Source organism: Urocitellus parryii, chromosome 5, assembly GCF_045843805.1.
Source record: "Urocitellus parryii isolate mUroPar1 chromosome 5, mUroPar1.hap1, whole genome shotgun sequence".
Classification (NCBI taxonomy): Eukaryota; Metazoa; Chordata; class Mammalia; order Rodentia; family Sciuridae; genus Urocitellus; species Urocitellus parryii.
In genome coordinates, this window is record NC_135535.1 from 175,656,757 (window position 1) to 175,671,436 (window position 14,680).

General features: G+C 39.1%; 1 protein-coding gene across 4 annotated transcripts in view; it reads left to right on the forward strand.

The window, feature by feature from the left end:
• The window catches only part of Pcgf5 (polycomb group ring finger 5), a 108,265-nt gene that overhangs the window by 37,209 nt on the left and 56,376 nt on the right, over positions 1–14,680 (forward strand). For 2 of the 4 annotated variants that reach the window (XM_026397332.2, XM_026397336.2), the window contains exons 1-2: positions 11,768–11,843; positions 13,852–14,140. In XM_026397332.2, the coding sequence (XP_026253117.1) occupies positions 14,029–14,140 (112 nt within the window). In that variant the 5' untranslated portion in view covers positions 11,768–11,843; positions 13,852–14,028. Of the gene's footprint in view, positions 1–5,006; positions 5,177–11,767; positions 11,844–13,851; positions 14,141–14,680 lie in introns of those variants that run through there. The other 2 variants (XM_026397335.2, XM_026397334.2) reach the window with 2 other exon arrangements.

Here is a 14,680-nt window from a genome sequence, read left to right on the forward strand (position 1 = left end):
TATATATGACTCACCACTTTGTATGTCCCACTGCTCTCTCTCAGTTCCCCCTTCTTCACAGAGGACTGACCCTGCTGAGGGATATTAGACACCCTTCCTCTTCTTGCAAAGAATCTGCCTGCTGCTACAGCCCCTTTCTGGAATAGAAAATCTCCCATTCTGTGCTTGGTCCCTGGTCATAGCACATAGTTACATGCTCATGGAATAAAGTGACATTAGGAATAATTTTATTCTTCCTCCCTCCATAGTATGTGTGTTGCCTTAATAATGTGACCACACTATGGAAATATTACCTCCGAAACTACACTATGGAAATATTACCTCCAAAAGAAAGCTTATCTGGAAATCTCCTAATATGATGCTGAAGCTTGTAGGTACCTTTTAAGCCTTCTTTGTGGGAAGATGCCACCTGAAGATTTCTAGTATCCAACTGTATAATTGGCTTAGCCTCCTAAGAGTTCACTGTCCCACCAAGGGCCAGTGGTTGCTATAACAGTATGAGACCACAGAACTTGTGGTCTCTGTGAGCCACTATCACAGTATTGGGGGGCTTGGTCATGGCTGCATGCCAAGCCCATTGAAAAGCAGAAAGGCTATTTCAGTGCTACCAGTGCTAGACACCTGGCACCAATTAGATCACACCTGCTTGCTGCTATTTGGTCTCTTCCTTTTTCTATTCCATGAGTTGTATTTTTTTTAAATCATTGAAAATCAGAAATGTTTCAGTTACTGGCCCAGATCTCTGTGAATCTTTATATCCTCTCAAAAATGTGTATAAATTCTTGGGGTAGTAATAAATAAGAGAGCAAGTTTCACCTATTCTCTCATTTAAATGTAGAAGAATATCTCATTATTTCTGACACTGAACATTTTCAGAGGAGCTGCTTAATACACACATGTACACACACACACACACACACACACACACAGAGGGGTGGGGGAGGGAAAGAAATTAGGAGGACTATGGTGGCATCTTGAACAGTGCACCAAACAGTTTTTAACATGCATTAGGTCCTGCGAGGTATTTGTGAAATAATTGTTCCAAAGCAAAAAGCAATGGCAACTGAATACATTTTATTTTCATTTTTTATCTTATTTGCTGTTATCAATTATTATTTTGGTTACAGAAAACTTAAATCTTTCATTATATTTCCAATGTTTGCTTGAACATCAGCCCCTGGCTGTTTATGCACACATATGTACATAATCTGGCTTGCTACATCCAGCACAAAAGAGCAAACCTAGTTGTATGATTAGCTAGAGGAACTGATTGTTAGGTTAAAGAGTACCCTGGAAAGTTAGGTGGTTCCTTTAATTTTGCCTGAAAGATCTTCAGATGATTTCTTAGAGTATACTCCACGACAGTGTACTGTATTAACTTTAGTTACTATATGGCTATAGAGGTTATTGTAAATTCAACCAGCATTTATTGACTACCGCCTAGATTTACAGCCTACCTGTCCCTGCCTTCAGGTTATTTACCTCTGGACCTGATTCACATAAACATAAAACATCAATACTGATACAAAATTAGTTGCAGTATCAGGTGCATGGGTCTCCAGAGTTCTCAGAGAGATCCCGATGAGGTAGGAAGTCTGGACAAAGGAACAGTGAGGGAAGGTGCAGGATTATAACTGGCCTGAATGGCTGGAAAAGAGGGATAGGAGTCAAGGACCCCAGGTAACGGGGTATGGCATAAACAAGGGCTGGAAGTGGATGTTCACACTGTGTTTGATGAACAGTGACCAGGCCTGGCCTGATCACTGAAATAAAGGTTTTTGATTGGAAACAGTGGAGATGAGGTCAGAAATCTCCAATCCCACAGGTGTTCTGCTGCTGCAGAGCAAATGGTCTGAAGGGGGTTGAGCAGCACCAGGATGGTTCTGAAGGCACATCATCAAGCTCCACTTCTGCCTCCATCCATCATGAGCTGTGGGATCCTGGTTGTCAGGCAAGCTCTCAGTGTCATGGTTGCCTCATTTCTAAGTGATAAATGAGGAATTATTTTATTTATCACACAGGGTTGTATAAATGACAAAAGAAATAATAGCCATCTAAAAGGCTAAGCACCCCTATTTGGTAGAGCTCCTTCCATTATTAGCTATTAAGGAAGGACAAAAAGTATTCTGTGCCTTGGAAAGCTTCCAATGTGCAGAATAGGCTGATGGAAGCTTTGAGCAGTTGCCTTTCACCTTTGTAGGGTTAAATACAAGATTTTAGAGGAGTTGCCATGATTTCCAGTTTCTATACAGGAAGGCATCGAAAAGAGTATTTGGGGCGAAGCATTAAACAAGACCATTCTGTCTCCCTTATATCTCCAGTTCATAGACTTGAGGAATGATCGTGTTCGAAAGACATTCAGAAATGATTTGGTTACAGTCATTGGAAGTGCCTTTAATATCCAGAGAGAACACTAATGTTGATCAGTTGGAGGAAGTGAATTATTTGGCCAGAAGTAATTGTTTGCTTGATTTTTTCTTGGTTAATATTTTATATCATGTATCTAGAGGCTACTGTGCTGACAAGAATGAGAAAGAGGATTCAATCTAAATAACTCCAAGTGTAAAACAACTACTATGACTATTCCTAGAAGAATTGTAGTGCCTAACTACACTACATGGGCAGGGCTGATTCTCTTTGGGGGCACTTTGGATGGAAAAGAATGTGGAACATAGCTCTCTATAAAAACAAGACTTCTGTTTGAATATTCTTTCTTGAAGCTTTTCTTTCTTTGATCACTTTTAAAGCTACAAATAACTAATTCATCTAGTAGGAAGTTTGAATTTTTACTAAGCTTGATGTCTTTGTAAAGATAAGAATAAGTTACACTTCTGGCCCCACTTGGAAGAATCTGTATGAGCAATTTTATGATATGTGTACTACATTATATAATAAACAACATCTTCAACATTTGTTTATCACAATAAGTTTTATTTACTTGATTCTGAATATTATAGATGTTTCCATATCTGTTTTAGGGAGTATTCTTACATGAAATTTAAGTGTTTTCAAAAGTCAAGACTTAGAAATGCTAATAGTGAGTCTGTTGTAGCCTTCCAAATATGCCATGCATTTATTGATACCAATAGTTGTTAATTGTCTTGATGATATTTGTGCCTTATATAATGCAAGAGATGAACCTGTTAAAAGTATGACTGTAATATTTGAGGACATAGAGCTCTCTATTTCTTAGACTGTGTCGATTCTGAATGTGTGTACATGTCAAGTAATCTCAATAACTTGCTATTTGTAGCACAAATTAGTTCTATGCCACATATTATAAGTATTAATCTTATAAGATTTCTTAGAATAGATCCAAAAGAATATCTAGAATTAAGTACTGCATAAATTAATTTTAAATAAACTTATTCTGGTTTATACACTTGGGAATTGCACTAATATGAATAGGAATCAACCACTCATTTCTGTTTAGTTCAGTTAGCTCCTCTTTATATCCATTTTCTTCCTTGTCTTCTCCAAATTCAGTGCAGTCATCCTTAACTTTCTCCCTGTTCTTATATACGCTTTATCAGTGGTCATGTAGCCTGTTGCTAGTCCACTTATCCATCTGTATGGCTCCCTTTCCAGTGGCTGTCTGTAAATCACTATTACAGAAGTATGCTATTCCGTTCAACTGGGTTCTCAGTGTTACATTTGGTTTGGTTTTTTAAGTCCTTCTGTATAAGCCTGGAGAAATTTCTCTCCCATTTCTCATAGCCATGATTCTAAATTTTATCAGTTAAACTCTGATTTATTTTATACTCGGGTAGCTGGGTATTGTCCCTTCTCCTAATGTAAATGCCTCTGGGGGGAAAACCCCTCCCCTGATTATACAGTTAGGATGCTACTGAGCCAGTCTCTGCCTTTGCCACTGCCATCAGGTGGCCATCTTTGTTGTATATCTGTGTCTTCCCATGGCATTCTCCCCATCTCTCCTTTTCTTATAGGGCCATAGTCATCTTAAGTTGATTATTACCTTCAAGGAACCTATTTCCAAATAAAGTCACATTCACAGGTACCAGACTTTAGGACTTCAACATTTCTTTTTGATGAACACAGTTCAATCCTTTATAGGCACTTAGAATAAATCAGTGCAGTGCTTAACATGTAATACTTAACACTTAATGTGGCACATTAAATAATGAAGGTAATGAGCAAAGTACAGAAAAATGAAATGCTCACATGATTGTCAAGTATGGGTATTATAAATGTCAACTTTTAAAAGCTAAATTTTTAAAATTTGGTTTTGTCAATGGCTAGTTTATTGTTGGGTACTTCTAAAATGAACTGTCTTCTTGTGTAAGTCCACGTATCTATGCTTATAACTTCAATTTCTAATTGCAGAAATCCTTCCCTTTTCTAATAAAAGGGAGTGCTCCATTTAAAACTTCAGTGTTTACAGGTAAAGAGGACTAAAGATTAATTAAGGAAATACTCTAAGGGAAATGGTGATCTACTAATTTGTAATCATCAAGTTCCAGTTAATTTCATTGGCAGTACTGGTGATAAGCATCATTCTAACATTTTTAGGAAGTGTAGTAGAAAGTTCAAGTCAGGAGCAACAGTTCTTAACAAAACTTGGTTTTTAAAAGGATATGTGAATAGAGTACATCTGATTACTTCTCCTCTTTTGAGTTTTTTTTGGGGGGGGGATGGGCAATTTTCTCAAGTTAGTCAATTAAAGTGACAATGTATAAGTGATCTAATATCAAAGTCAACTCCTTTGTAATTCAACAATATACATAACAAATGGACATCAGTCTTGGTGACTTTTGTGCAAAATTCTTTGAAACCCTCTTCCCCTATTCACAGATACTTCTTGAGTTGTATATTATAGTCATCCCAACAAGCTAGAAAGGGAAAATATTGTCAATGACTGTCCATAGTATCAATTTCCTTGTTTAGAGTTATAGAAATAAAAGTATTTCTCCTTAGACAAATTGAGCCAGATCTGGTTCCCATAGCTGCAGTGTCCTTATTTTCAAATGTGCCCTCTCTTGTTGCAGCTGCTGTCTTTCAAAGGTGATGGGATGGTGAGCTCTCACCAACCTGTCCTTCAGGGCCTCTTCCCAGACCAGGACCTAGGCTGCTGAAGCTGGCCATGGCAAGGCTGGAGCTGGCAGATAACATACTCCAGCATGACTTCCTGAGGTCAGGCCAGCTTGCAGCACTCTCTGTAAGTATGTGCACAGATAGCTTACCATTGAAGCCCTCTTCTCTTAGGTCAGCACCCTAGACTCCTGGACAGAACGGGGAAATATGTTCACTTTAAATATCCTCACTAAGACTGGTGTTTGGAAGTCATAAGTGTGAGACCAAGTCTGATTTTGGGCAAATAGAAGAGAATGTTTTTGTTTAACATTCCTTTTCTCTTTGTTCAAAGACTTTCTCCATTGTGACAGAGGAGAAAGATCAAATTAAATCTTAACAAAGCAGAATAAATAGATAGCTTCTAACTCCCTGAGCTGTTTGATATGATGATGGTGATATCATTTGGTAGCTAAGCTTCTCTATTTTATTCGATGCCTAAAAATTAGAAATCATAAAACAATAAATTAAGAAATTGCACTAAGATATTCTGATTTTAAACTGTCTTCAAGACCTTAGAAGTGGTCAGTTATGGGATGTAGGAAACTTTTAAATTGTTATTGTCTATACATATTCGTGAAAGCTATTCATTAGATCAGGAGTTAAGCAACTACAGCTCTAGTGTCAAAGTTTTATTAGAACACCGCTACATGCATTTGTTTACATATTGGGTTTTTTTTTTTGAGAATTTTAATATTTATTTTTTTTCAGTTTTCAGCGGACACAACATCTTTGTTTGTATGTGGTGCTGAGGATCGAACCCGGGCCACACGCATGCCAGGCGAGCGAGTTACCGCTTGAGCCACATCCCCAGCCCCTACATATTGTTTTTGTGAGCTTTTGCCCTACTTGGGCAGAGTTGAATTGTTGCCACAGAAGCCATATGGCCTTCAAGCCTAAAATATTTACTGTTTTTCCATTTACAGATAATATTTGTCAACCCCTATGGTAGATAATGCTTCCAAGTTGCACAACCATATAACTGAAGATCTGGAGGGATCCTTCAAGATTACATGTCCCAAATCTACAGCAGTTTTATAGATAGGAAGATCAAGTCTCATGAAATGATGTGCTAAGGGTCTTACTATTGGCTAATGATTTTCTTTACCCTTTTTTTTTTAATAAAGAGAAAAATTTTTGCTTGCAGTAGAATATAGTCACAAAATATTAATTTTATACTTCGGGGCACTTGCTTTCACTATTTAAGTACACAGCAATGCAAATTAATTCTCAGAAAGTAACTTTGTGAGCATTGGAATAAAATCTGAAAATGGAGGATGGTAATTTTGGCCTAAAAAACTGCTCCTCTGTGGAAAACACTTCTGTGGCGACTAGTTCAGTGTTCGCCAAACTTGGTATCTTTTGGTCCTAGTCAGTGTTGCCTGTGCAGCCAAGACTGTGTCTTTTACACTTTCCTTTTGTGCTCCTTACTGATCCCTCTTTTTCTGTTCACATAAACTTTTTCCAGATAGGGTAAAATATAGTTGATTATGGATAGGTTTACCAAATATATTATATTTCAGCCAGTCCTGTCTTCCTAAGTCTATTGGAGTTGTTTGTTTTTTTTTTTGGGGGGGTGGGGCTCTATCTGGGGATTGAACTCAGGGACACTCAACCACTAAATCACATCCCCTTATTTAGATACAAGGTCTCCCTGAGTTGCTTAGTGCCTCACTTTTTGCTGAGGTTGGCTTTGAACTCATGATCCTCATGTCTCAGCTTCCCCAGCCATTGGGATTACAGGTGTGCACCACCATGCCTGGCCTACTCAATTGGGATTTTGAATGTTTGTGAAACTCTTTAGACTTATGCATACATTCATTTTAAAATTTTATCTGGAGAAGACTAGTTTAAGCTGAGACTGCCATATTTTGCTTATTTTCTTATACTCTCTTAGACTGTAACTTTATTTTCAAATTAGGTGGGGGAAGGGGACACCCGACAAGGGAATTAGACAATTAACTTTTGCCTCTGTATATGTACTAAAAGGAAATATTTGTTCTAGTATATTGACTTGGTTCTTTTTGTTTCTGACTTTCCCATTTGACACTAATATTCACAGCTTTAGGGATTATGCCATGTTGTCTTTATAACTGGCAGAATAGGCACATGGGACTAATTTCTTGACCACTCGTAGTGTTCTTTTTTCAACTGGAGTTCTTGTCCCTTGATCACATTCCATTTAACACTTTATTAAATTTGGTATATTGCTGAATAATTGTTTCTTGTGGATAAGTCTCTACTCCCCGGTGTGATTTTAATTAATAGTCCTAGAGGGCAGGGATTATGACTTTACATATCCTTTGTAAAGATCCCTCCAGTAGAATCCTAAGAAAGAATACACAGAATCTGTCATAAAATGTGTCCAATATTTCAAGTTTTTTGATAAATATTTATGTGAATGCTTATTGTTTGCCATCCACTCTGCAAGGGATACATAATCAAATAGTAGATCCACTAGGCTTATATTGTAGTAGGCAGTTCAGACCAGTTAATCAAATAATCTAAGACACAGTGATATGTGTTTTAAGAGAATTAAGTATAAGTTGCTATTTATGTATATGGTCTGAGTCTGTAGAGGATGACCCTCAGCAATTTTGAGGTGTCCAGGAAAGTGGTTTTATTGTTGTTGGTGGTGGTGGATACTGGGGATTGAACTCAAGGGCACTTAACCATTGAGCCACAACCCCCAGCCCTTTTTTGTATTTTTATTTAGATACCGGGTCTCACTGAGTTGCTTAGCGCCTCGCCTTTGCTGAGACTGATTTTGAACTCTATCCTCCTGCCTCAGCCTCTCAAGCCACTGGGATTATAGGTCACCATGCCCTGCTCAGGAAGGTGGTCTTTGAAATCAACCATTACCTAAAGGATTAACAAAGGTTGGCTAAACTTGCGGGGATGAGTAAGGGCAAAGGGATTATATAAGGATGTCCATTTGGAAGAGGGTAAAGAGGTTCACTACAGCGGAGTCATGGAGTTCAAGCAAGGGGCTATATAAGTGGCAGGGATGGGATGGCATTGTTAGATGTTTGGGTTTTCTCTTCAAAACAAAGTTGTTGTTTTTTTTAAAGCCAGGGAGCAGCAAGACCAAATTTGTAGTTAAATCCTTTGTGCTCTGGAGAATGGTTTAGCAGACAAGAGCTGTAGGGAGATTACTTAATAGTCCATTGAGTAATGGTGGGTAGAGATGATAGCAATCTGAACCGGGGAAGGCTAAGTGAAAGGATTCTAGAGACATTTGGCAGAGAAGAGTCCTTGAGAATTATCGGATTGTGGAGGAGGGGAGAAGTATGAGAAAAAGAGAAATAGTTAAGGACAATTGGAAATCCTTCAGTTTTCTGTTCTCCTCCCATTCCTCTATCATTGATTTTAGGCAGTAATTGATTTTGAGCTATAATGTTTATGGTCAGAAAATAAATACACTTGGGCTCAATAGGACACTTATGTTAAATTTTAATATTCTCTGTAATCTCTATAGGAAGGCTTTTAGATTACAGAGTGTAGTTTATATGTTAAAGATACTTTGTGTTGAAAGATTGAACAGAATATTTAGGTATATAAAATCATTTTTGGTAATGAAAAACCCATTTGATTTAATATTTTAGGGAAATGTAAATATGTAATCATATTTTTGAAATGTTATATCATTAAAATCAGTTAATTTTGATGATATATTTACTAAGCAAGAAAGGAATGTGAACTTTTCAGTATAGAACTATCATCCATTGCCTATCCTTAACTGAAATAAAAACGTAGACATAAAATATAAAGTAATGAGTAGTTCCAAGGTTTATCAAGAACCATTTGTGATTCCCTGAAAGGATCTGGATCAATAATCAAGTGGATAAACAAGTTATGCTTTTTTGATCAGAGTCAGTTGACTAGTTCACTCCTAAATGCCATCTAGGCAGTTATTTCCCTCCCTCCCCTCATTCATTCTTTTCTCCTTTTCTTCCTCCTTCTCCTCCCTTCTTCTCCTTTTCCTCTCCTCCATGTTGTTTCAGAAAATGTTTGTAAGTTAATCTTTTTTTTTAAAAAAAACAGAACTTCCTTACCCTTAAATTCTTATGCTTAAGAAGTTCTCCTAAGAGGTTTAAATAAAGTTGAACTGACACCTTTGTTTTGATATTGGTACAACCGAAATCAGCTCTGTGATTATGAATTTGCCACTTCTTGGGATCTTGGTTTCTTTATCTGTAAAATGAGAAGACTGAAGTTGATTAGTGATAAGGGGACTCCCAGCTAGGATTCTTTTATCCTGCCTTTTCTTTTTCCTGGTCTTATATATTTAGTTGTTCTGGGTGAGCCTTTGCTTGATGGTCCCACTGGTATTTGAGGTATGTTTTCAGAGTTATCCTCATCTTGAGGCTTCAACAGTTAGTTCTTGTACCCACTAGCAGGACCAAGGGATAATAGAGAAGTAACAGGAAAGCAGCCACAGGGCAGAGAGAGAGGCCACACAGCAGCTGAAAGTTCCATGTCTGAAAATTTAGAATCTACACATAGCTCTATTGCTCTTTGTAACATTCTCCCTTGCCACTGCTTTTGTTACTATTTTTTTAAGAAGAAAAAATTATTGCTTGTTTTTTTTTAAATTTTTGTATGTACTTTATTTATAGGGCTAGGAGAAGTGGGTTGGTTGCTGAAGAGGGGAGGAAAAAAATCACACAACATTTCACTACAAACTATGCTGCCTCTAGGATACAAAGCACAGATTTCCTTACAAACGTTGAGAACACGCCCCCCTCCACAGTCGCAGACACACATGGCAACCCCACCTCCCATCCTTCTGTAATAAAAATTTAGACATGAAATATAAAGTAATGAAAATGTGCTATGTAGCATATTTGTGATCCCCCTTCAATTGCTAATATATATCCTACTATCCACCCTTAAGTTTGTTTTTCTTCTGAGAATGCTAATTAACTCCACTTACTGCTAATCACCAATCACATTCATGCTCTTAGGACTTTATTAGCTGTTATTCTTTTTTTAAAAAAAATACATTTAAAATAAGTTCAGGTACAAAATAGAAAAATATCAAGTCATGTGTATATGTTGTAGTGTATACAGTAATATCATCCATTGCATATTTTAAATACAGTATAAATTAGGTGACTTTTCTATATTGCTCTATTCAGTTTCTAGATGAAGACATGATGACTAATCCTTCTGCTATAAAATAATTTGACCTGACTTGTTTTTTATTTTACTTATTGTAATTTCTGTGTCTCACTGAAGTTGATCCCAATTGGACACTGGCATATAGTTTTGCAAAACTGTATTTAAAGGACTACAAAAAATGTGATCATTTAATGTTGTTTCAGAAAATGAATTGTTCCTGCTGTGATATTAAAGTCGCAAAATGTTTTACTTATGTCTGCTTTACAAAAGTTTAATTATAAAATGAATACTTTTAAAACTGCCTTAGTCTACTTTTTGGTAGAATTTCTGCTGGAATACAGAAGCAGTGGTTGTTGCATTTATTGGTTTGCCTCTAGGCTCATATCCACAACCTAGCACTCTGATAATAAGGTGATTTCTATTAGTAGGAAATAAAGCAAATACTTGACATTAACTTTCAACTGTTTAGCCATCCCTACTCTGGTTCCTGCAAAGGAGACAATGATGGAATTGCAAATTTTATTTTTCTTTCTGAAACATCAGATTGAAAGTTGCCTTTTACAACTTTCCCTTTAAAATGTTCTTTTAAACTTTTGTTTCACCAGTGAAGAGTGCATTGATTCGCCTACTATCCTGGGATTACTGGTTTACAATCTTTTAAGGAAGGGAAGGGCCGGATCTAATTTATGTTTAGCAAAATTATGGTTGTAGAAATTTGTGAGTGTGTGGAATGTAATAGAATAGGATTGAATGACTGAGGAATGCAGCTTTAATGCAAGCTTTTGAATGAATGTTTTTTTGCAATGAATGGTCTCTTGTAAATCTCAAAGTCCACTAGAAAGAGTGCTGGGGTGTTTTTTTTTTGTTTGTTTTGACCCTTGCAAACAGCAGTAAATCTTTTCCACTTACCCTCCCCCTCACCCCTATCTCCACAACGTTCCAGTTACTTAGAATTGGCAACTCTCAGGATCACTGGACCCATCCAACTCTAACAAGTTCGTTAGTGGTTTTTAAATAAGGTCCAAATCCAGGGATGTTTTCGTCCTCACTGCCGCCCAGGTGGGACTGATTTCGGGAAAATGCAGTAAAGGAGACAAATTTTGCTGGGTGACACAGTCTCATCTGTGACCGTTGCTTTTAAACCCGCCAGGAAAAATATACTAGTCATTGTTGTGATGAAAACAACAGGGAGGGGATAGGGAATATAAAAAATAACCGAGATAAAATTTGGCCAAAGCTAGGAGCCTTGCGCGAGCCACCTCTACTGGACAGGCGAGGCGATCTCAGCACCTGCGAGGAGCCCGGGCAGGCGGGCGTGGCCTGCGGGCGTGGCGGCGGTGGGCGTGGCTCGGCGGCGGAGGGCGTGGCCGGCCGCGGGCGGGAGGTGCCGGCAGTTGAAAGTGGGTGGAGTTGCCCTTGGAGGCGGCACCGGCCCTGGGCCCCGAGGCCCGCCGCGCCCTATCGGGCCCGAGCCGAGTGGCCCCGCGGAGCCGGCGCGCTCCCGCCTGCAGGGGGAGGGCGGACGGGGCGCTGGGACCGGCCAGGCCGCGGCGAGCGCTGTTTCTCTTTCACTTTCCTTCGTTCCGAGGCCGTCGCGCTGGCGGACCAGGAGCTGCGGTGGTGGCGGCTGGGTAGGTACCGGGCGGGCTGGGGAGGGGCCGGGACACTGGCGGCCCCCGCGCTCCCCGCCCAAGTTTGCGCCGGGGCGGGAGCGGCACCTCTAGACACCTGCCGCGGCCGGCCCCGCCTGAAGTCGGGGAGCCCCTTGGGGGCGGGTACGACCGGCTGAGGTCTGGGGGCCTCGGGGCCGTGCCCTCCCCTCCAGGAAGGAGAGGGCGGCCAGCTGCCGGCGCCCGGCTCCCAGGGAGGCGGCTGGTCCTGCCCGTGCAGACCCGGCCCGGCTCGAGCGGCGCATCGGCTGGGCCCGGGCCCGCGCACCTGCCGAGCGGGCGGACGTGTGCTTGAACCGCACGGATCTGTGCGCCGGGTCTTGGAGGAGGACGCGGAAAAGTTACCTCCCGCCCCTGCCCCGTCACTGCAAGGACTTGCTTCCTTTAACTGTCTTGTTGACAGGGCTCTGTGCCTTAGGATCATAGTACGACCCAGGTCGGGACAGTGCATTTCCTCTTTCAGAGGACTTTCTCTTACTTTTGAAGCTTCAAGGCAAATCTGTGGAAAAGGCAGGGCAGTTAATCCCAAGGTGTGGAAGGGGAGCTGAGACCCAGGGACGGCTATTAAATGCTTCTCTGAAGGTCATACAAGGCTAAGTGCCAGAAAACCCTGATATCCTGGTTAATTACACTTTCTTTCTGTTACACCCTCAACACTATTTCCTAAGCGGATAGGATGATTACACGCGGAACCTATTCCCTGAACATTTGCAATGGGTACGTGTTGAGGGAATGATGCCTTTTACTTTTCCTGTTACTTCATACTTGCCAATGCGTTAACAGTAAAGATGGGGCAAAGTTCCTGTTTACAGAATGAATTTAGGAAAATGAGCACCTAATTTCATGTTGTGTTTTCTAAGAGGACACCTTCCTTGTAAGAAACTAAAAACTTTAAAAAACTAATTTAATTGCATGCTAACTCTGCTAAAGATTGTGAGGAAAAAATAATGACATTTATTCAGTTTAACCGTGTGCTAACTAGCTCTTTGTATAGTGTCTCATTTAATCTTCACCACCTTGGGAAGCTGACACTCATTTTCATTTTACAGTTAAAAAAAAAAAGCCCTGAAACTTAGAAAGTAACAGTGCTTAAGGTATATACTTAATAAATGTTACCGGTTTCTATTGAGGATATTTCAGTCTAATAGAGGAGATAAAGAAAGAATATAACTAAAAAGGGAAATGTAATATAAAAAATAAGGGTTAAAAGGAAGGAGAGATACATTGAGGATGGCATTGGAGAAGGGTTTTGAGGGTTGTGTAGGAATGCAGAAGAAAGGAAGGCTTTTAGTAGAGCCTGCAGAGACTGGTGAAGGGAAGTGATACCTTCATTTGCCTTAAGAAAGTTGTTGAAGGATATGTTATGTGTGTGTGGGTGGAGGATTGTGTTATGTGACAGAGTAACTTAAAGATTTTTCCTGTTTGTAAAGAGGAGACACTGACATTCTTTCTGATGAAGACTCAATTACAGGAGATATAATAAAATAAATCTGATAGCAGAATATAAGATGGGCTGTAGGTGGAGAGATACTATACAAATAGAGTAGAAAATGGAAATAGGAACATTCTGATTGGGAGAAAAATGAATTTGGTTTTGAATCTTTTAACTTATAATGACAGGAACTTCTCTGAAAGAGCAGTCAACAGATTAACAACAACTAACCTGGAGTGATTACATGGATGCCCTCCACCTTTTAATGCATTTGAAGTTAAAATGCATTACTGAATCAGAGTTAATAGCTTTGTGTGTCATTAGTATGAGGTGAGAATTGGAATTCCAAGATTGGATAAATTTGTTATTATTCTGAATTAGAGTATAGCAGATTTGCAGGTTAACTGCATAGTGTAAAGGATATGTTCTATTCACATTTGAACCATGCAATATTTTCTGTTAGTATAATGATTTTAATATGGTATGAAGAATTTGACACCTTTTTCTCTCATCTTCTTATAATGATTATGGAAACAGATATGGCAAAGCAGAGCTCCCGAAAGGAGTGATGATCAGCGATCTCATGATAAATCTGGATATTAGTTCTCATGCCTCGGGACATCCTATTGGGAACACCACGCCAGCTCCTGGGATCAGACTTTCATCCACTTAGTACCCCTGTTTGTCTGAGCTACTAAAGCCAGCTAACTACTAATGGCTACCCAAAGGAAACATTTGGTGAAAGATTTCAATCCTTACATTACCTGCTATATCTGTAAAGGTTATCTGATCAAGCCAACTACAGTGACAGAATGCCTCCATACCTGTAAGTATTCTTTATGTCATCTAAAAATTGTACCTATACCTATATTTGTTCTTTTAAAACTGCCATGTTTTGTTTTTATCAAAATTTAACTTTTTAAAAAAGGAATTCTAAGAGTTATCTTTGAATGGATTTTCAGATTATTTGTCATTGAGATATCAGTGGCATGTAATTTTTCTGTTATTTGAATCTCAATACATAGTGGATTTTTATTAAAATACAAAATGTTCTAAAAATCAGAAGCATACTATTGATTATGACTTTTTAAAAAAGTGACTTATTTTAGATTTTTATTTTAAAAAATTGTGCTGAAGGAATTAATGCACTCAGAGATTTTGTTAGACTTTTCATACTTCACCTCATTGGTTCTCAAATTGTGTGATTCCTAGACAGGCAGTGCTTTTATGAGTATACCCTGGGAACTTGTAAGAAATGCAGGTTATTGGCCCCACTCTAGACTTTCTGAATGAGAAACTCCAAGAGTGGGCTCAGCAGTCTGTGTTTTAAGGTGCCTTCCAGGTGATTCTGAAGCATGCTTAAGTT